Source organism: Pipistrellus kuhlii, unplaced genomic scaffold (genome assembly GCF_014108245.1).
Source record: "Pipistrellus kuhlii isolate mPipKuh1 unplaced genomic scaffold, mPipKuh1.p scaffold_m20_p_22, whole genome shotgun sequence".
Taxonomy (NCBI): domain Eukaryota; kingdom Metazoa; phylum Chordata; class Mammalia; order Chiroptera; family Vespertilionidae; genus Pipistrellus; species Pipistrellus kuhlii.
Window position 1 is genome coordinate 1 of NW_023425521.1, and position 20,285 is coordinate 20,285.

The following is a 20,285-nucleotide window of genomic DNA, read 5'->3' on the forward strand; positions in this document are numbered from 1 at the left end:
ACGCTGGGCTCCCATTGGCTCCGAGGACCGAGGGTGTCGGGGCTGGGCGACTGACACACCCTCTTCCCGCGGGGTAGACTCGGGACTGAGGAACCGGTTCCGAACGCGCCGGAACCCGGCGCCGCCGGGCGACGCTGGGTCACGTGGCCAACGGCCCCGTCGCGTGCGTCGACGTGGCGTTCAGGCGGCTGGCCGAGTGGCCCCGCCACCTGCGTCAGCTGTGCCGCCGCGCTATCGCCATGGACCTGGGCCCGATGCGCAAGAGCTACCGCGGGGACCGCGAGGTGTCGTCGCCGGGCGGGGTCTCCGCAGGGGTCTCCGCAGGGGCGGGGAGCGAGGGGTCTCCGATCATCCGGGAGGGGGCGGGGGAGACATGGGAGGAACCCCACGGGGTTTCTGGGGCCACCCCGTGGGACGCAGGGGCTTGAGGCCATCTCCCTGAGAGGAGAGGGTTCAAAGACAACCGTTGGGGGTCGGGGATAGGTTCTGGGGGAGCCGGGACGAAGGTGGGGACCGGAGGCAGCTGAGGGGGGGGGAGGGGGGAGGCACGGCTGGAGCCTGCCAGGCCCGGAATCCCGCCATTCATTCATTCATTCATTCACTCACGAGGTGCACCCCTGGGGCGGTTCCCTGCACCTCTCCGGGCCCCTGTGAGGTGACAGCACCACCTCGCAGGAATGTGGCGGACTCAGATGTTTGTAAAATGGTTAGAACAGGGACACAGCCTCCCGGTGCTGGGTAAGCAGAACTCGGGGAGGCGGACTGACTACCTCCCGGGGAGGAGGGGGAACGCTCCTTGCTGCCTTGGTTCCCTCGCTTACCCCTGGGGAAAACGTCCTTTCCTTCGTCCTCCTCCGGAGAGGAGCCCAGAGAACGGTTGTTAGACATGCGGTTTTCCACTGACCCTTAGACCTTGGGAATGAGGATTTACAAGGGCAGAGTCCAGAATCTGTGTTTTTTTTGTTTTTGTTTTTAAGGCTTTTCAAATGATAGGTTTGACACTTCATGACATGAAGCCGATTCATCAGCCATCAGTCTCCTTCCTTGTGCCTGTGTCCCCACCTGTAATAGGGGGCTAACAGAACCTACTTCCTGGGCACTATTTTTCGTCACGAGGAGTAAATAAGTTAATATTTGAAAAGTGCCTAGAATAGCTCCGCGTACACATGAAGCAATAGGTGTGTTCATTCAGTGAAATAAAACTCTCCCTCCTCTCCAGGCATTTGAGGAGGCTCAGCTGATCTCTCTGGATCCCCTGAAGCAGTTTGCTGCCTGGTTCGAGGAGGCCGTTCAGTGTCCTGACATAGGGGAGGCCAATGCCATGTGTCTGGCCACCTGCACCAGGTGGGCATAGCCGTGGGCCCTTCGGTGGGCGGGCACAGAGGAAGCAGGATCCCAAGGGAGCTCTCAGTGTAATGGATGACAACTTTATGGTTCTAGCACTTTTATTGAAATGCTGTGTGGCCTCAGGCAAGTTACTTGCCCTCTCTGCGCCTCAGCATCCTTACCTGTAAACCAAAGATCACACTTCACCCAGTTACATCTCAGGGATGAAACGCAGTGCCTCATTCATCTCTGCCCTTGATGCAATGCCCCCATATACCCTTGCCTCCCTTATCTCCCCACCTACCCTATTCCCAGCTGCCCTTTAAGAGCTGTGTCTCCTGGGACCTCTTCATGGATCTCTTTGTAGACAATGCTTAGCTGTATCACTCACTTGGTAGTCAACCACTGAGCCATCTCTCATATTAGCCTCTCATCCAATCCAACTCTTCCTGTCCCCCGTCACTCAAATGTAAGGCCTTGAAGGCAGGGCTCTTGTGCTGTGTGCCCTGCGTGTCCCCCAAAACCCTGAGCAGAGGGTCTGATAATAGCCACGCCTTCTGTAATCCCTAAGCACCAGCCGGTTGCATTTTTTTCTTTTTTAATATATTTCTTTATTGATTTCAGAGAGGAAGGGAGAGGGAGAAAGAGATAGAAACATCAATGATTAGAGAGAATCATTGATTGGCTGCCTCCTGCATGCCCACTACTGGGGATCGAGCCCACAACCCGGGCATGTGCCCTTGACAGGAATCGAAACGGGGACCCTTCAGTCTGAAAGCCCACGCTCTATCCACTGAGCCAAACCAGCTAGGGCTGGTTGCATTCTCGTTGGTTGCTGCCCTTGGAGCCTTGCTGCTTTGCTAGGGCTGCCATAAGAAAATACACAGACAACAGAAATGTATTTCTCACAGTGCTGGAAACCAGAAGTCCAAGATTAAGGTTCTGTTAGCTGGTTAGGAAAGCCTCTCCTCATGGCTTGCAGGTGGCCGCCTTTTTGCGGTGTCCTCACACCGCCTTTCCTTGGTGCACGCAGGGAGAGCGAGTGAGATCATTGGTGCTTGTTCCTCTTCTAAGGACACCGTCCTTTTGGATCAGAGCCCCACCCTATGACCTTATTGACCCTTACTCCCCTCCCGGAAGTCCCTGTCTCCAAATACCCACATTGGGGGCAAGGCCATCAGCATAGGCTTTTAGGGGGACGCGGCTTAGTCCCTCACAGTCCTGGAGATGAAAGAAGCCACAGACCGCCGTCAGGACGGGGGAGGACGCCTCCAGCAGCAGGGGGAAGGCATCTGTCATACTGGGGGGAGCGGGGGGTGTTTTCAGGCTAAATCCCCAGGGCCGAGTGGGGATGGGTGGTGGCCTGCGGCCCGGACAGGGCAGAATAAGGGGACCCAGCGGTAGGGATGCTCAGACATCCTAAGGGAACATGGGAGTGGGCTCTGACCACGGCGCTCTGCTCTCTGTCCCAGAGATGGGAAGCCCTCTGCCCGCATGGTGCTGCTGAAGGGCTATGGCAAGGATGGCTTCCGCTTCTTCACTAACTTTGAGAGCCGGAAAGGAAAAGAGCTGGTGAGGGGTCACGGTAAATCCTCCTCGCGCTGCAGAGGGCACAGCCCTTTCCTCATCAGTCACCCCCCCCCAACCCGCTCGCTGTCTGTGCTCAAGGCCCACCCTGCCTGGGGCCTTCGCCCTGGTCTTTCTTGCTGCACATGCGCAAATCCTCTCCCACCACCCCTGCCTCTGTCCTCTGTCCACCTAAGCCACCCCGTCCCTTCAGGCTCAGCCCCAATGGCAGCCTCTTCCAAAAAGCCTCCACTCCTACACTGAGTCAGCCGCTCATGCCGTTTGCTGTCATTATAACTAGCAACTTCCCTGCCATTTTTTTCAGTTTCTAACTGTGCATGCATATGATTATGCGATTAATGTCTGTGTCCTCTGTGAAGTGGTAAGCTTTGTGGGGGCAGCGGCTGCATCTGTTGTAACTCTGTTACACCCCGTGACCTCTTCTGGTGTCGAATCCAGAGCTGGCACTTCATATGCATACAGTTCGTAATTCCAAATGAGCCATCCGCCCCGAGTCCCTGCAGCCAAGCATACATTTCTGAGAACTTGCAAAATCTGTGGGTTTGAGAAATGGCAAGCGGCACTTCGGAGTCCAGCTGGCGTAGGTTTCCACGCAGCTCTGCCACTTGCTGTGTGAGCTCGGGCTCCTTACTTAACCTCTCTGAGCCTGTCTTTGAGGGTTTAAATGAGATATTACACCGAGTGCACCTCCCGGGGGCCTGCAGGCTGCAGACTTCTGCCTCCCCCTGCCGGCCAGAGGCGTCCTCCCCGCTGTCCTGACGGCGGTCTGGGTTCTCTTTCCTCTCCAGGACTCTAATCCCTTTGCCTCCCTCGTCTTCTACTGGGAGCCCCTGAACCGCCAGGTGAGTGAGCGTGCCCAGGACAGCCGGGGGCGGGCTGCGTTGGGAGGGGCCCGAGTTTATATATGAGCCCAGTGGAGGTGCCAGGCCGGGCAAACGTCCTTCCTCTCAGATAGCTCTCAGACAGTTAGCCGGGCTGGCGGGAGCCAGGAGTGGCGAGGCATCGGATAGAGAAGACCGAGGGGGATGGGCCTGTGGCCTGGGGAGGGCGATGGCGTTGGACCCAGGTAGCCAAGGCCGTCCCTGAGCAGGTGCGTGTGGAGGGCCCTGTGAAGAAGCTGCCGGAGGAGGAGGCCACCAGCTACTTCCACTCCCGCCCCAAGAGCAGCCAGATCGGGGCCGTGGTCAGTCAGCAGAGCTCCGTCGTCCCTGACCGGGAGGTGAGTGGGCTTCCTCTTCGTCCTCCGGGGGCGGTGCTGGGCTCATCCCGAGGCCGTCTCCCAGGGGTGCGGGGCCCTCTCCCCAGCCAGGGAAAAGGGTGTCTTCCTGGGGGAATGGGCCGATGGCCTCCTGTGTGTGGGGGACCCTCCCGCTGGGCTGTGTCCCAGGGGACAGAGGCCACCTGTGCCTTCTCGCCTGTGTCCCCAGCACATGCTCAGTGAGTGGTTATTCAATGAATCCTTGACCCGGTCTGGCCCTTCTGTCTCCTTCCCCTGAACAGTATCTGAGAAAGAAAAACGAGGAATTGGAGAAGCTGTACCAGGAGCAAGAGGTGCCGAAGCCAAAATACTGGTGAGTGATGCCTCCTGGTCGTGTGGAAAGGGACACCAGGACCCTCGTGTTTACTGTAACTCCTACCCGTGATACAGCGGCTTCCTTCAGGCGGCCCGAGGGTGTCCGGGGAGTGACGTGGTTGGGAAAATACACAGCCCGAGACCTCTGCTTCCCTTCGCAGGGGTGGCTACGTGCTGTACCCACAGGTGATGGAATTCTGGCAAGGCCAGACCAACCGCCTGCACGACCGCATCGTCTTCCGGCGGAGCCTGCAGACGGGGGACACCCCGTTGGGGCCCATGACGCACCAAGGGGCGGAAGGCTGGCTCTACGAGAGGCTCGCTCCCTGACCCCAGGCTGGGCGCCCGGGAGCGAGGGCCGGCGCTGAGGGAGGCTGTGGGGTTGGGGTCAGGCCCTTCTAAGGGCCGCGGTTTCCCGCCCCGCTCCCTGTATGTCGGGGTCTCCAGAGCCACCTGAGTGCTCCACTTGGCTGGCTCCCAGAAGCTCTCTAGCGGAGTGTCATGGCGGCACAGAGAGTCACACACGGACAATCATCTCATCGTCATTTTCTCGGTTTTGACACTGGTTTACTGGAATGGCTCCCTCTGGAGGAAGCAGCTGCTGGAATTCCCTTTCCCAGTGACACAGAGCCGGCCCCAGCAGCCCTGTGTTTGACCACTGTGACAGTCATACTGGCCAAAGCTGATCGGTCCCAGCATAAGCACCTGAGCCAGTCCCGATAGTCGGTTTTTCTTGTCAGCTACTGGAAACTGGGCACGGAGAGACCCAGAGCATGCTCCCCGAGGCCGCACTGTGAGCGGCAGCCAAGAAGCCAGGCCTCTGGCTGCTGCTCTTAAATTCCCCCAGTGGCCTGGCGCCCCCTTCCCACTCCTGAGCCCTGCAGTTCCTCCTCCGGCCTCACACCCACCGTCTCTAAAAAGGTTTTTTTTTTTTAATGTAAACTTGCTGTTTGCTGTTGATTGCAAATAAAAGAACCCTAACCAACTCGTTTATTAACATATTCTTATAGCATTTACCCTGCTGCTAGCTGCCTTCCATTATCGAAGCACAGCGTTGTGGGAGAAGATTGAATTTATTCTCTGTAGCTCCAAAGGACCCACGGGGGATATTACACAGAAATAGATTTCTCTTCAATATGGGGAGCGGTTTCAAGGGGAAGGTGGTAAGGAGCACCAGGCAGTGAGCATTCTCTTATGGGAAGTATTCAGTCCCGGTCAGGAGTTTTTTTTTTTTGTTTAAATATATTTTATTGATATTTCACAGAGAGGAAGGGAGAGAGATAGAGAGCTAGGGACGTCGATGAGAGAAGCATCGACCAGCTGTCTCCTGCACACCCCCTACTGGGGATATGCCAGTAACCAAGGTACATGCCCTTGACCGGAATCGAACCCGGGACCTTTCAGTCCCCAAGCCGACACTCTATCCATTGAGCCAAACCAGTTTTTGTGTGCTGGTACCTACGGGCCAGGAAGATTTTAATCAAGCTTTATTTTCCACGTTGGCTTATAAACGGTATTTACTTATTTTACTTCCCAGGTATGAAATTATAGAGATACTCACACATCCCCTTCCCAGCTCCTCACCTCTCCACATCGCTGCTTTTCATCCACATTGGCATTCCCAAGGGGCAGAGTGGGGGGGATCCTGTTGATGCCCAGGTCCCCCCCTCAGAGATGACTTAACGGGTCTGAGGGCACTGGGAAATTTAAAGGCTCCCAGGGACTTCGTGAAGCCAAGGTCTGAGCCCCTCAGGACGGCTGGCAGCATTGGCATCACTCGGAAGCCCACCCCAGACCCCCGGAATTCCCTCCCGCGTTTAACAGGACCCACCCACCCCTGTGCCAGTGCCCTGGCCCCGGCCTCTGACCCTCTGCCTGTCTCCCGTAACCCTCGCTGAGGCCTGTGCTGACTGTAGGTGCTTTCCTGGAGCACAGTCTGGTGACAGGGTCAGCCTGGCTGAGTGGCCCTCGGGCCTGGAGAGGAGCCAGGCTGGGTAAATGTTTGCTCTGACTCAGCCAGGATGAGGGAGGGACTGTTTTGTGCACAGTGGCATTGAACCTGCCACTCTGTACACGGCTTCACTCGCTGTATGGGCATGTGCTTCAGCGTCTGGGAGTGACCGGCTCCCCCGAGGACCTCTCTCTCCTTGTTGATCCCCCTCAAGCCCGAGCGCAGGAAAGCACGATGCTGACCTTTCTGGAACCTACAGGAGAGGGTGCTGGGGACCCTTCCTTGTCCTGTTTGTGTTTCTGGATCCGTCTCCCCGGCTTTGAGCCTGGTCTCAGCAGTTCTGTTCTGTGTCTGGCAATCACTGTGCCAGATCTGTAATAAAAACCCATCAGATGCTCATCAGTGCGTGATGCTAATGTCGGTCTGGTCTGGTCTTGCCCCCCACCCTGGGAAGAAAGGGAGTTGGGGGATTAAACAACTCTCCACCCACCTCCATTTTCCTCTCCCGGGAGGTGGGGCATCCAGCAGGGGGCGCCACTGCCCACGGTTGGCCCCTTCGCGCCGCACAGGCCAATCCTAGCCTGCCCCGCCTGCCGCCCCCTCCCCCCTTGGGTTGAGTCCCAGTGAAACTGTGGTCGATGACCCGTAGCCTCTCCCGGCTCCTGCACATATCTGCACTTTCGGTTCCTCCTCCTCTGGCCTGGTAAAACCTTCAGCTGCTGGGCTCTGGCTCCCTGGGCACCAGATATCCCTTTGGCCATTGGTAACCACCCACCTCCTCACCCCCGTCCACTAATACCCAGGTTAGGGGTACGGATGGAGTTTCCGGGAAGATTCCTGCAGTCACATTTGGGCCCGTGGAGCATGGTCATATGCACGGGGCCCAGGGCCCAGCTTCATCCCCCTACCCTCGCCTCAGGATGGGCTGGAGTGGGAGGTCCCTACAGTCTGGGGTCTCGCGGTACACTCAGCCTCATCGCTGATTGGCTTTCCCCCGTTGGTCCCAGAGTCTGCAGCACCCTCAAATGCTGCTCACCTCCCAGGATCCCGAGGCCAGGCCTTGCTCTCTCACCCCACCCTCCTGCAGCAGAAGAGGACCGGTTCCTTTTTTTGTCCGGAGCTTCCCACCCCCTAAGCAGATGCAAATCAAGAAGGGAAGGGGCTGTGTGTTTCTGAGGTCACATGCGCAGCCCAGCTCTGGCTTCAGCCCAGCCTCACCTCTGAGAGGGCATGATCTCCGGTGAGTGACTAAGCCCAGCACCTCACCTGGAAAAGGGGTAGTTAGCAGCAGGCCCTGTCTCCATGGGGGACCAGAGGATTCAATGAGGAACCTCGGGGAGTACTTGCCACAGAGCCTGTCCCATTCGAATCCTCATCCAAGGATGTTTCTTTGTTTTTTTGATCCTCACCCAAGGATTTTTTCCATTGATTTCCAGACAGGGTAGAAGGAGGGCAGAGAGGAGAGAGAGAGAAACATCTATGGATGAGACATATCCACTGGTCACCTCCCATACGCGCCCTGACAACGGCTGGGGATCAGACCCACAACTGGGCTACATGCCCTGGATTAGGAATCAAACTCGAAACCTTTTTGATGTACAAGACAACAGTCCAATCAACTTAGCCACCCAGCCAGTGTGGGCCTGGCCCTTTTTAAACCTGTAAACGTCAGGCATTAACAATGGGAAGGATGGCGAAAAGTCTGCTTCCCCATGGGAGGCTTTATGGACCGAGTTATGGGGGCCTTAGAAAGTTCTGCCATGAGGAGGGATGGGGAAGAGTCCTCCAGTCCTCCCCAAACTCCTGATCTCCCTCACTCATCCTCAGCTCCCCATGCCCTGGGGGAGGCCGCACAACAAAGGCCCCCTTGTCTGGTCTGTTTGTTTTGGTGATACATTTCCTGAGCAGCGCTCCGTGGTGGGGTGGGGTGGGGTGGCCCGCAGCCTGCAAGGAGCTGGCCTGGAAGCTGCTGGACCACATTGTTGAGTCGCCACCTTGGTCTCTCTCTCTCCATGTTCCCACCGCGAGCTCTGGAGATATGGCCAATTTTTTCCAGTTCCCAGCTCCTGCGGCTTGAGAAAGATCCTGATCTAACAGCCTCAAGAGCACGCTCTCTCCTCTTCCTTAAACGGAAGCTCTGGGCCGTGGCGAGTTCCTTAATAAGGGAAAAGGCCGGGAGGGGACCAGTTAATGGGGAACCTTCTACAGGACTACTAACGGGCCACTAGTTACCGACCACTCCCTGTGAAATAGGAATCCTTACAGGCCTTGTATAGAAAAGAAACCAGGCTCAGAGGAGGTAGGTTTAAAAAAATTTTTTTTTATTGGTTGATTTTTAGAGAGAAACATTGATTTGTTGTTCCACTTACTTATGCATCCACTCTATGTGCCCTGACTGGGATGGAACGATGACTGGTATTGGGACGATGCTCTAATCAACTGAGCTACCCATCAGGCTTCAGAGGAAGTTGTTTCTGTGCGTGTGGTTTTTTTTAATGTCCCCCACACCACACAGCTGCTAAGGGGTGGGACCCGAATTTGAGTCTTGACCCCAAACCAAACCACTGCAACTTTGGGTCAGACCACAGGGGTCTGCCTCCTTCTCTTGCAGCCCCCGCTGGCCTCTGTGGACCAGAGGGACTGACCACGGGAGTGCCACAAGCTCCTTCCTGTATCCTCCCCCCCCCCCCCCCCCCAGTGCTAAGGGTGGCTTGAGGGTGAAACTGGTGTCCCAGTCCCTACATCTGACACCTGGGACCGTGTGAAGCGTGAGAGGAACCATCTGAGCACCGGGTTCCACTCACGTGAAGGGAAACAAAGGCCTACAGCACAGCCCTCTCAGCGATGGAAGGCGAGCAGATAGATTCTCAGCTTTGGCAGCGTTGTTTATTACAAAGAGAGAAACCTACGGTTATTAAACAAAATCCAAGGCTCCAGGACTCATCTCTGGGCCGGTCCATCTTAAATACCGGTGGGAAGAGCTGGCTGCTGTTAGGTCCTACCAGAGCTTCCCCACCACTAACTTGGACCTGGGGGCCCCTAACCGGGCCTTCTGCAGCACCTCCAGGGAGTGCCAGGGTCCCCCTCCCTTTGCACATCTGGGAACAAGGCCCCCAGAAGTTTATCACTTGTGTTAGGAGGTGAGCTCCAGGTCAGCCCGCCTCTGGCTCCTGGAAACGACCCCCCATCACGTGTCGTCTGGAAAAGGCACTCTCAGGGCTGGTGCAGGGAACCGGCACGGGTAGAGACCGTTAGAGGGAGCAGCAAGTCAAACTCACCCTTGACCCCGTGCCCTGGGTGGCACTTGTCACCCCTGAACCCGAGTGCCTTTCTATGTGGTGGGGGGCGGTGGGAGGACCCCGGTATCTTCCAGACGCCCCGGAAAGCCAGGGCACATAAATACGAACCTAAAAGGAGACATCTCCTGCCAGCAGGCATGCGCCGCCCCCAGGGCTTCGGCTGTGGCCAGCTCCCTGCTCAGATCCAGCTGACGGCAGGGAGCCGGCAGGCAGGGAGATGCCGGCACCCGCCTCGGCCCCCTTCACTGTCCCTCGCCCTCCCTGTCATCGAAGAGGTTGGGGTTCTCCGCCAGGCTGGCTCGCACTTTCTTCTTCTCCTTGAAGCGGCCGGAATTGGAGACCTTGACGTGCTTCCCCTTCGTGTTCTTGTCCACGATCTTCTCCAGGCGGCTGTTAAAGTCACTGCCGGCCGCCCCGCCCGCCGGCCCCGGGGGCTCCGCGCTGCCCTCCGTCTGGGCACAGGTGTCCGGGATCTCGTACAGCACCTTGGGGGCGGACTTCTTCTTCCGGAGGAAGGTCAGCTTCCACCAGCCCACTTCCGTCATGGTGCTGCCGGGCAGAGCGGGCTCCTGCGGGGGGGGGCGGGGGGGGGGAAGGGGGGGGAGACGTGGGTGGTGGTCAGGAGGCTAGCCCTCTCTAGACTCCTGACCACATTTTATTTATTTTATTCTTTATTTATTTTTGTTATTGTTCATCCTCATCCAAGGATCTTTTTCTGTTGATATTTAGAAAGAGTGGAACGGAGGGGAAGAGAGAGAAACATCAATTAGTCGCCTCCCTCACATGCCCCGACCAGGAATGAGTCTGCAATCAGTGTATGTGCCCCTGCCGAAAGCAGTTTGGCTCAGTGGATAGAGCATCACCCTGCGGACTCACGGGTCCCAGGTTCAATTCCAGTCAAGGGCATGTACCTTGGCTGTGAGCACATTCCGGGGCGGGTGTGTGTGTGTGTGTGTGTGTGTGTGTGTGTGTGTGCAGGAGGCATCTGATCGATATTTCTAACTATCTCTCTCCATTCCTCCCTGTAAAAAACCAATAAAAAATATATTTTTAAAAATGTATGCGCCCTTGACCAAAATAGAACCCAGGACCCTTTAGTCTGTGGGCTGATGCTCTATCCACTTCTATCCACTGAGCTAAACCCGTTAGGCCTATTATTATTTGTAATCCTCACCTGAGGACATGCTGAGAGGGAGGAGAGAGAGGAAGAGAGAGAGAGAGAGAGAGAGAGAGAGAGAGAGAGAGGGAGAAACTTTGATCAGTTGCCTTTCATATGTGTCTCAACCAGGGATCGAACACGAAGCCCAGATCTTCGTCCTGACCTCCTGACCTCCTGACCTCCTGATCGGGAACTGAATGGGCAATGCTCAACCCCACAGCCACTCAGCCACTCAGTGGCCCGGGCCTAAAGGCTGAGAGGTGGGGCCACGTGACCCTCAGATTCAGGTCGGGGACTCAATGCATGTGGAGAGCAGAGAGAGGGTCTGGGGAAGAGCTGAACAGAAAGCCCTCTGAGCCCAGTGGAGGTGACAGCAGGGAGACGCACGCCATCGCCAGGCAGCAGCAAGCTGCCCGGCCCCTTGGGGCTGCGGGAAGGTGAACAGCTCGCCCAAGTCACGCACCATCCAGGCCTTGGACACCCTTCGGGCAGATGGTCAACTGGTATCAGACAGACAGAAACACCCTGGGCATCTTGCTCGGAATTCATTCATTAATAAATCCATTTATTCCCATTTAAATAGGACATGTGATGTTGGGAGGAATTTGGACTTCCCGCTGGTGAGGAGCAGGGAGAGGAGCCTCAGGCTGGGAGTGGGGAGTCCCGGGACTGTTCCAGGTGTGTGACCCCTGGCAGGCTACTTCTCTGGGCCTCGGTGCCTCATCCGTCCCTCTCAGCTCTGATGTCGATGCCCGCCCACAGAGATACACGCTTTGCAAAATACTGCTTACGATAATGGTGATAATGATTGAGGGACGGACCCTTTCCCCACCCAGCTTCCACAAGGACAGGAGTTTGAAGGGAGCTGAAAATCTGGAAGGAGGTTTGGCGGGGTCCATGTGACATACGGCATCATGGGTTGGACTCTCCATAGGAAACCCAGGAGATGGGCGGTGCGGGCTCAAGTTCAGGCTTCTCCGCTGACAAGTGATGTGCCTGGGAGGAGCCCTCACCATTTACCATTCGTCACGAGGTCATCAGAGCCCGTGGAGATTTTGGGAGGTAAAGTCGCCCGGACATCCCTGACAGGTGGGCATGCCGACCAGGGGGGCTGAGAGCAGAGAAAGAGCAGGCAGAGGGGGGAGTGGTCAGGGCATCTCTGTTTCGGGAGAGGCTGGTAGTCCGGCCTTGGGACTCTCAGTGTGGCTGGGAAAGGTCCTGGGAGGAGGGGCAGCAGCCATCACACCCCAGAAAGCTGACGGTCAGCCAGCCCAGGCACAGGCCACTGTGTCACCTCTTTCTAAAAACGGTTGGTCTTGCCTGGCCGGCGTGGCTCAGTGGATAGAGCATCGGCCTGCGGACTGAAGGGTCCTGGGTTCGATTCCGGTCAAGGGCATGTACCTTGGTTGAGGGCACATCCCCAGTAGGGGGTGTGCAAGAAAGAGGCAGCTGATCGATGACTCTTGCTCATCGATGTTTCTAACTCTATTTCTCTCCCTTCCTCTCTGTAAAAAATCAATAAAATATATTTAAAGAAATAATAATATTATAATAAAAATAAAAACAGTTGGTCTTGCCTGGCTGGCGTGACTCAGTGGTTGAGCTTCAATTCGATGCCCAGTCAGGGCATATTATTATTTGTAATCCTCACCTGAGGACATGCTGATCCCTAGTATGGGGTATGCAGGAGGCAGCCAATCAATGATTCTCTCTCTCTCTCTCTCTCTCCTCCTCTCTCCCTCCCTCATTTCATCTTTGAAATCAATAGAAATATATTTAAAAAAATAAAAACTGATCCCTAGTATGGGGTGTGCAGGAGGCAGCCAATCAATGATTCTCTCTCTCTCTCTCTCTCTCCTCCTCTCTCCCTCCCTCATTTCATCTTTGAAATCAATAGAAATATATTTAAAAAAATAAAAACTGATCCCTAGTATGGGGTGTGCAGGAGGCAGCCAATCAATGATTCTCTCTCTCTCTCTCTCTCTCTCTCTCTCTCTCCTCCTCTCTCCCTCCCTCATTTCATCTCTGAAATCAATAGAAATATATTTAAAAAAATAAAAACTGATCGTCTTAACTACCTTTTCTAAAAAGACCAGAAAGAAATACCACAAATGACTAGTAGTGGTTTCCTTTGTGTAGAAGGAACGTGGGATGCTCTCTCCCCTCCACTTTTCTCATTTCCAACCTGCCGCAGTGAGTATGGAGTCTGTTCTGTTGGAGGAGGAACACATCAAATCCAGAAAAAAAACGAAGGCAGGATGCTGGCCTGGGTGGGGAGTGAGTTGAGTGCCTCCATCGGCCCCCTCGCTGCTGTCCCCTGGCCCCACCCTCATGCCCATCCCCTGCCCAGAGCATGCCCCCAATTCCTCCCACGGCTTTGTCCAGAACGCAGACCCCACGTGGCCAGCCCTGTCCCTCCTGCAGCAAGAGACCCCGAGGGGACCTTGTCCGCTCCCACTCAGGAGGTGAGGGAGGGGCGAGAGTGGCCAGATAAGCCCTTTCCGGGCACCCTGGAGAGGCGAGGGCACCCAGGGGACGGCGGAGGTTTGCTTTGGCAGCGTGCCTCACCTGGGCCGAGCACAGCCTTGCACAGATCTCGGAGTTCCGGGATGGTGTGTGGAAGGTGCTGTGAGGAGGGCAGGGAAGGAGGGACAGGACGCTCGCTCCCTTGTTCGGCCTGTGGGTGCCCGAGTCGCCGCCTGGTCTGGGGCAAGTCGCATGGCCCCACCAGGGCTGCCAAGGAGCTCGGGCCCTGGAGGGTCCGACTCCCGAACCCACAGTCATAACCAGACCGCCGGCCCTGGAGAAAGTGGCTCTTTTACGTGCCAGTTAAATAAAATACACCTGCTGTAACGGGTGTTCAGTCCACAGGGAGGGACCATCCCAGGGACCTGCTCAGAAAACCAGTCGGGAATGGCCCTTGGACCCTGCCCTGCAGCCTCCACCACGGCACCTCGGGGCCCGGCCTCCTGGCTTGCACCCCGGGCTCTCTGGGAGACTGTGTGCCAGGCCGTGCTGCCCCCCTGCTTAGGGCACGCGGGCACAAGTGAGCAGGTGTTTGCCCCTTGAAGCAAGCCTGGCCTATGGAAGTCTGAATTTGCAGAACAGCTAACTTGGGTCTTTGCTTTTGCAGAATAACCCAGCTAGCTAGAAGATTCTGGTAAACAGGGAGCTACCCCAAGAGAGGGTAAATGTGACTTGCTTAGAAAAAAAAAAAAAAAGAGAAGGTGTTATCCCCACGTCCCAGCTACTCAAAGCAGCCAAGAGCAGGATACCTACAGCCACACGCCCAGGCCTCACCACAGAGGGTTGCAGGGGGCCTCGGGCGGGGAATGAACTGGGATTGTGAACTCGGCCTGCAGTCTGTTCGTGGCCAAGCAAGCGGAGGGCTGGCCCTTGCCCTGGGGCCCTGCAATCCTGGAGGCGATAGAAATCTGCCCCTGAGGAGGCCGCTACACCTACGCTGTGTGCACAGCTCGGGAGCACGGCCTCAAGGGGACCTCCCGGGACAGCCCACCCCCCGGGCCTGTGACAGCCAGCACTGCTCCCAGCAGACAGGGACCGGGACAGGTCCCACTGCCCCAGCTGAGGCAGAGCCCCTTCTCAGCTGAGCCCAGTTAACCATTGACGGGACAAGGAGGAGGGATGCAGGGGGCTGGGGGGAGCACCTCGGCTTCTGCGTTATTAGACAAAACCCTGAGCCCCAGCCCTCCGCTTTCCGGGGGGCCCCGGGGGACCTGTCGCTCTGGATGAGTCTGGGGTACCCTAGACAGGAGCAGGAGGCGGTTCCCGCCAGACACCCAGAAATACCCTCCGGGCGGGGGGCAGGCGCTGGTGGGCTCTAGCTCCAGCCCCACAGGAGTTTAACAGGGAGCTACTCCGGAGAGAGACTCTCGCTCCCACCAGGCGTTCCGGCCGGACTCCAGGAAGCCAGGGGACGGACGAGCCCCGAGTTCTGCCTGCTCGCCCGGGAGGAGGTGGGAGCCGCATGCCAGGGTCTCCCCTGCAGCTGGACTTGCCAGCCCCGGAGGCAGACCGGGCCCAGACTACCCCGTGGTGCCCGCCGCCCACCCTGGCCGGTACCTGCAATCCCGGCTGCGCAGGCGGAGCCGAGCCCCTCCCTAGAGAAGGGGCCGTGTGCAGGCGCTGCCCGGAGGGGAGCCCGGGGGAGCCGGGGCAGCCCCAGGGTGCTGCGCCCGGCTGGCTCGGCTCGGCTCGGCCCGGCCCGGGAGCCGGTGGGAGCAGCTGGGCGGCAGGTGCCAGAGAAACAGGTGCAGGAGCGGGGTACCTGCTCACGGCGCCTCCAGGAGTCAAGGTGAACCTGAAACCCAGCCCCTCCCGGCTAAGTAAACAGAAGCAGAGGCCTGCTCGGCCTGATGAATATTCATGACCCCGGAAACCCAATCCCCGGGGCCCCAGCACCCACCCAGGGTCCTCCCGGGACCGCCTCGCCCCCGCCCGGAGGAGGAAATCCCGGGGGAGCCGGGGCGGGGGCCGAGGGCGGCCTCCCTCCTCAGTCTCCCCACGCACCACCCGCAGCCAGTGCCACCCCCGCCCGTTCCCGCCCCGGGAGCTCCAGACCCCCTTCCGGCCACAACAAAGCCCGGACCTTGCCCCGGGCACAGCCGGGAAAGGGTTAAGGGGCGCTGTTCGCTGGCTGAGAAGGACGGGGTGCACCCAGCTCCTTTGAACTCCGGCGTCGAAACCAGTCCCTGGTCAGACTGGTTGGCAGACCGGTTCCCAGGCTGTCCGCTCCGCCCCCGGTTCAGGGCCGGGCGGGCCGGCCTGGGTGGGCGGCTGTGCTCCTGGCCCCCAGGGGCCTGCGGCTCCCGTGCCTCCTCCGCTCTCCCAGCGCCCGAGGGGCTGGGGCCCTGTGCCTCCAGACTGACTGCAGCCTCCTCGGAGGGGGCGCTGGGCCGGCACCATGGGCTCCGGGCCCGTGTGCGGCACCTGCTTCCCTCGCCCTCTCAGAGAGAACCGTGATGGCTCCCGCCCAGACCACTTCCCTCAGCTTCCCCCCACAGCCAGCTGTGCCTCGGAGGGACCCTGCCGAGCATTACAAAGCGCACAAAACCTGAGTGTGAGAGAAAACTGGTTTCTTTCCTTCTTTTTTAAAATATATATATTTTTAAATATATATTTTTATTGATTTCAGAGAGAAAGGGAGAGGGAGAGAGAATGATGAGAGAGAATCATGGATTGGCTGCCTCCTGCACGCTCCCCACTGGGGACTGAGCCTTCCCCGGAATCGAACCTGGGACCTTTCAGTCCACAGGCTGATGCTCTATCCACTGAGCCAAACCAGCCAGGGCTTTAAATGTGTGGGTTTTTTGTTTGTTTGTTTGTTTGTTTTTTTATTGATTTCAGAGGAAGGGAGAAGAGAGAGAGAGAGAGAGAAACATCAATGAGAGATCAACATCCATCGGCTGCCTCCTGCACCCCCCCTACTGGGGATAGAGTCTGAAATCCAGGGAAGCAAACAGTGACCTCCTGGTTCAGGGGTCCACGCTCAGCTCCTGAGCCCGCCAGCTGGGGAAACCCGGCTTATTCCTTTTCTTGTGTCAGCGGCAGCAGGCCTGTGACATCGTCTCCCAGGGTGTGTGTGGACGGGAGATGTTATTTGGAAGGCCCCCGGCTCCAGTGGAAAGGGTGCACTGTGGTCCCAGGGAGGCGCCCACACCTTCCTCAGTCTGACACTGCCTCTGCAAGCCCAGTCTGTGTGGGAGTGGACGTCCAGGCCAGCCGACGCCGGAAGCCACCCTCCTCCGGTGCTGGGAAGAGACCGGAAGGACGGAGGGACGGGCACCGGCCTGGGGGATCTGACTGGGGCCAGGAGCCATTTCCATCTTCGCAGGAGGAGGCCCCTGTGGCAGCACTCGTCCCCCCCCCCGCCCCCCCCCGCCCCCAGGCCTCTGGTTTCTGGGACACACGGGGGCAGGTCCTGTCCTCTCAGCCTCACGCTGGAGAAGGAGCCCCAGGGAACCGCCGTGCCCAGGCCCCAGGGGGTGCCCGCCCGTGGCCCGCCCTCTGGAGCATGCCACCCGGACCAGCTCCCCACCCACCCTCCTGGCAGAGCCCAGCCCGGAGAGCCAGGCCCAGCCCTGGCCTCCGGGGATTTACGTGGGGAGGAGCAGTGGGTGGGGAGTTTGAGATCAGGCTCTAGGCTATGACTGTCCCTTTAGGTCCGAGGGTGATGCTCCACAAACAGCCATGCGAAGTGTGTGCCCCGGGTACGTGTCCTTGTCGAGCTCAGCGAGGAAGACGCACGCGGGGAGTTCCGAGGACCCTGCTGGCCTGCGGGGCCTGGAGCCCGTTTTCTGTGGTTCCTTCTGGGCCGACCCCGTCCGGCCCGGCAGGTCTGCCTTACGGACCTCGGCCCCGGAGTAGATCCAGGCGCCCTCCCCTCAGCACCCCCTTCTCTGGAAGGCCCAGGGGACACGTGGGCCAAAAATCGGTCTCCGGGGGCCACCCCGGGTGCAGCTGGGAGGCGGCAGGGGCAGGCAGACGTGCCTTCTGCTCTGAGGTGGGCGTGGGGCTGCCATGGGCGCCTTCCCCGCTCGGTGGGAGGGCTCCCTCCCTTCAGGGCGACCACGGGCGAGATCCAGGCACTTCCCAAACGCTCTGCCTGCGCGGACTTTTTTTTTTTTTTTTCCTTCTTTTTCTTTTTGTTAATCCTCACCAAGGGTAATCCTTTCCATTGATTTTTACAGCGAGTGGAAGGGACGGAGGGACGGAGAGGGAGAGAGAGAGAAACACCACTGTGAGAGAGACACATAGATTGGTTGCCTCCCGCAGGCACCCTGAGCAAGGCCGGGGATGGAACCTGCAACCTTGACCGGGAATCGAAACCATGACTCTTCGGGGTGCAGGCAACACTCTCCCCACTGAGCACACCGGCCAGGGCCTGTGTGGGCGCAATCCTGGCGGTCACCAGGGGCGGACCCTCTAAGCCGGGGGGCCAACCTGCGTTCCCGGGTGCCGCTCTCCCTTCGCCCTCTGAGGATGGAGCCGAGTCTCCCTGGGAGCCGGCCGCTGTGCTGAAGCCACCTGGCTGGCGCCTTGGTTTCGGTCTCCGGGCCCGCAGAACCGGGGGAACATACACCGAGGGGCTGGAGGACAATCACCTCTGAACGCATAATAATCTGGCCACTCAGTGTACATCCTATAGAATAAAAGGCCAATATGCAAACTGTCCCCTTGACCAGGAGTTCGACCCACAGGCAGGCCGGCCAACCGCCCATGTCCCCGCCCCCTGGCCAGGCTGGCCGGACCCCAGCCATGCACGAATTCGTGCCCCGGGCCTCTAATATACGTATGAGACTTGTGCTGCATGGGCGCAGGCTGGGCACTGGCGGTGCTGTCAGGGGGTGGCCCGCACACATCCTCGCTGTCTGAGGGTGGGGACCACGTGTCTGTGTCTCGGTTGGGAAATCGTTCTCGGCAAACGGAGGGTCCCTGACATCATGCACATGGGGAGGGAGGCTGGCAGGCCGGGTGGCTGGGCCGGGGGCTTGGGTGTCCCCCCCACACACACACTGTGACGGGGGTGAGACAACGAAATGAGGGGCACCCTTAGGAGACCACACCTCAGGCCCACCCACGGGGCCACCCAGGGAGGCGCTGGAGGGCACGGCCGGCCGGGAGGGCACGGCAGCCGGGGTCTAGGGTGTGGCCAGCGGCCCCAGAGCGCCACCCGGCTGGTGAGTTAAGTCACGGTCTGTGCCTAACTCGGGGAGCCAGCCAGCCCTGCCGCCTTCACCCCACTTTCCTCCCTCTGGCTCCCGGCGGTCTGGGGGCCGGACTGCGAGTCCTGAGCTGCAGAGAGAGGGAGAGGGCACAGGCGGGGCAACACACTCCGCCCCAGACCTGTGACCCTGGTCCCCTCGTCACTAACCGCCTTCGTGCACAGCAGCACCTCCTCTCAGTCCTCCCTCTTCCCCACCGCCAGGCCCCTCACGGTCAATGTCAGCTGCTAGGCCGGGGCTGGGGTCCCGGGGTGAAGAGACTGTCCTCCTGCCCACAGCTGCCCCCAGGGTAGCCGGGAGGACACACACTGGACAACACCACACAGAGGTCACACGGAGGTCATAGTGCAAACAAGCAAGGGCCCCTGAAGCTGCTGAGCTCCCTGCTGGCAGGCAGACCACACACACACACACACACACACACACACACACACACAGGCAGCGTGGCTGTGAGCAAACACGCAGAAGACACGGACCATAAAGTAATAAACTTAGGGCCGGTTAGAATATGGATTGCTTTGACGCAGGGGTAAGCCTCCCTCTTTATGGCTATTGCAGGAAGGGAGCAATGGGCGCCCTCACCCAGGACGGGTGTGGCAGGAAAGAACTTTGGAAAGGGGCGGGATCGCAGGGTGGGCGGGGGTTCTGACTGTTTGGCACAACAACTGGGGAGGACATGGGAGTGAGGCCGAGGAGCGGGAGGGAGAGAGGGGCCGGGCGCTGGGCTGGGGAGGGGACAGGCAGGGCTGCAGGAGAAGACAGGTCCTCAGAGAAAGGATGCTGGAGGGGGAGCCAGGCCCGGGGAGACTCCCAGCCCCAGGACCTGCGCGGTGCCGGGCGGTTACGTGTGGAAGTGCTGGCGCCCTGCCTTTCCAATGGGCCAGTAGGGTGCCCACGCCACAGGCTGCGGGATCGGAGCAGATAAGACTTGTCAGGCAGGAGATCCACGCTGACCGGGGCTCCTGCCATCTCTGAGTCAGCACCCTGGCTGGGAGGACGACAGCCGCCCAGCACAGGGCCCCGGAGGGCGGCTGCTGCAGAGCCCGAGGGCGTGTGCTCTGTGCCCGTTTCTCTCCCAGACAGGGTCCCTCCCACCTGCTAAGTCAGCAGGAAGTGGGGGTACTCGGTCAGAAGCACCCCCCACACACCATTGTCCAGCTGCTGGGAACCCCGAGGCCCGGAGGCCCGCCACTCACTGCCCCTCTGCCCCCGCCCGGAGGCTCCCTGGCCTGGAGAAGGGGACCGAGCCCACACCCTGCCCTCCGGCAGCCGCCCGCGGTGCCCAGAGGCCAGGCTGAGGGAGTGAGTCACCGGGAGCGGAGGGCGGGAGCGCCAGTGGTCTCGCCGCGTCCCCATCACCGTCACCGGGCTGGGCCCGGCTCCCACCCGGCCCGCCGCCTGCTGATGCAGCGGGAGAGGCACCGGGGACTGGGGTGCGGGTGGGGTGGGGACAGCTTCCTGGATGTCCCGGCGCCAGAGACACAGCCACAGCCCGTGTGTGTTTGGTGAGGGAGGGGGTGCAGAGGGGGAGCCCCGCCATTCCTGGAGGCTGAGTCAGGGCTCTGAGACGAGAGCCAGTTCCCACACGAGAGCCCTGAGAGCCCTCCACCTGCCGGGAGCCATTTTCAGGAAAGTCTCTCAACTC

General features: G+C 59.1%; 2 protein-coding genes and 1 long non-coding RNA gene across 4 annotated transcripts; 1 reads left to right on the forward strand and 2 right to left on the reverse strand.

Moving 5' to 3' along the window:
* Nucleotides 1-56: 56 nt before the first annotated feature.
* PNPO (pyridoxamine 5'-phosphate oxidase) lies at nucleotides 57-5,400 on the forward strand. Its single transcript, XM_036451092.2, has 7 exons — nucleotides 57-284; nucleotides 1,220-1,344; nucleotides 2,799-2,898; nucleotides 3,702-3,755; nucleotides 4,004-4,132; nucleotides 4,414-4,484; nucleotides 4,648-5,400. The coding sequence occupies exons 1-7, from the start codon at nucleotides 240-242 to the stop codon at nucleotides 4,814-4,816; spliced, it is 693 nt and encodes a 230-aa protein (XP_036306985.1). The 5' UTR covers nucleotides 57-239; the 3' UTR covers nucleotides 4,817-5,400.
* LOC123652902 lies at nucleotides 2,895-15,001 on the reverse strand. Its single transcript, XR_006742461.1, has 3 exons — nucleotides 14,967-15,001; nucleotides 6,355-6,361; nucleotides 2,895-3,012 (listed from the first exon to the last, which is right to left on the reverse strand). It is a non-coding gene; the product is annotated as an uncharacterized LOC123652902 (long non-coding RNA).
* Nucleotides 9,298-18,767, reverse strand: PRR15L (proline rich 15 like). 2 transcript variants are annotated; one of them, XM_036451096.2, is made up of 2 exons: nucleotides 18,762-18,767; nucleotides 9,298-10,305 (listed from the first exon to the last, which is right to left on the reverse strand). In XM_036451096.2, the coding sequence occupies exon 2, from the start codon at nucleotides 10,279-10,281 to the stop codon at nucleotides 9,979-9,981; it is 303 nt and encodes a 100-aa protein (XP_036306989.1). In that variant the 5' UTR covers nucleotides 10,282-10,305; nucleotides 18,762-18,767; the 3' UTR covers nucleotides 9,298-9,978. The 2 variants fall into 2 exon arrangements, with proteins under 2 accessions (XP_036306989.1, XP_036306988.1); XM_036451095.2 differs by lacking the exon at nucleotides 18,762-18,767 and adding an exon at nucleotides 14,979-14,994.
* Nucleotides 18,768-20,285: the final 1,518 nt, after the last annotated feature.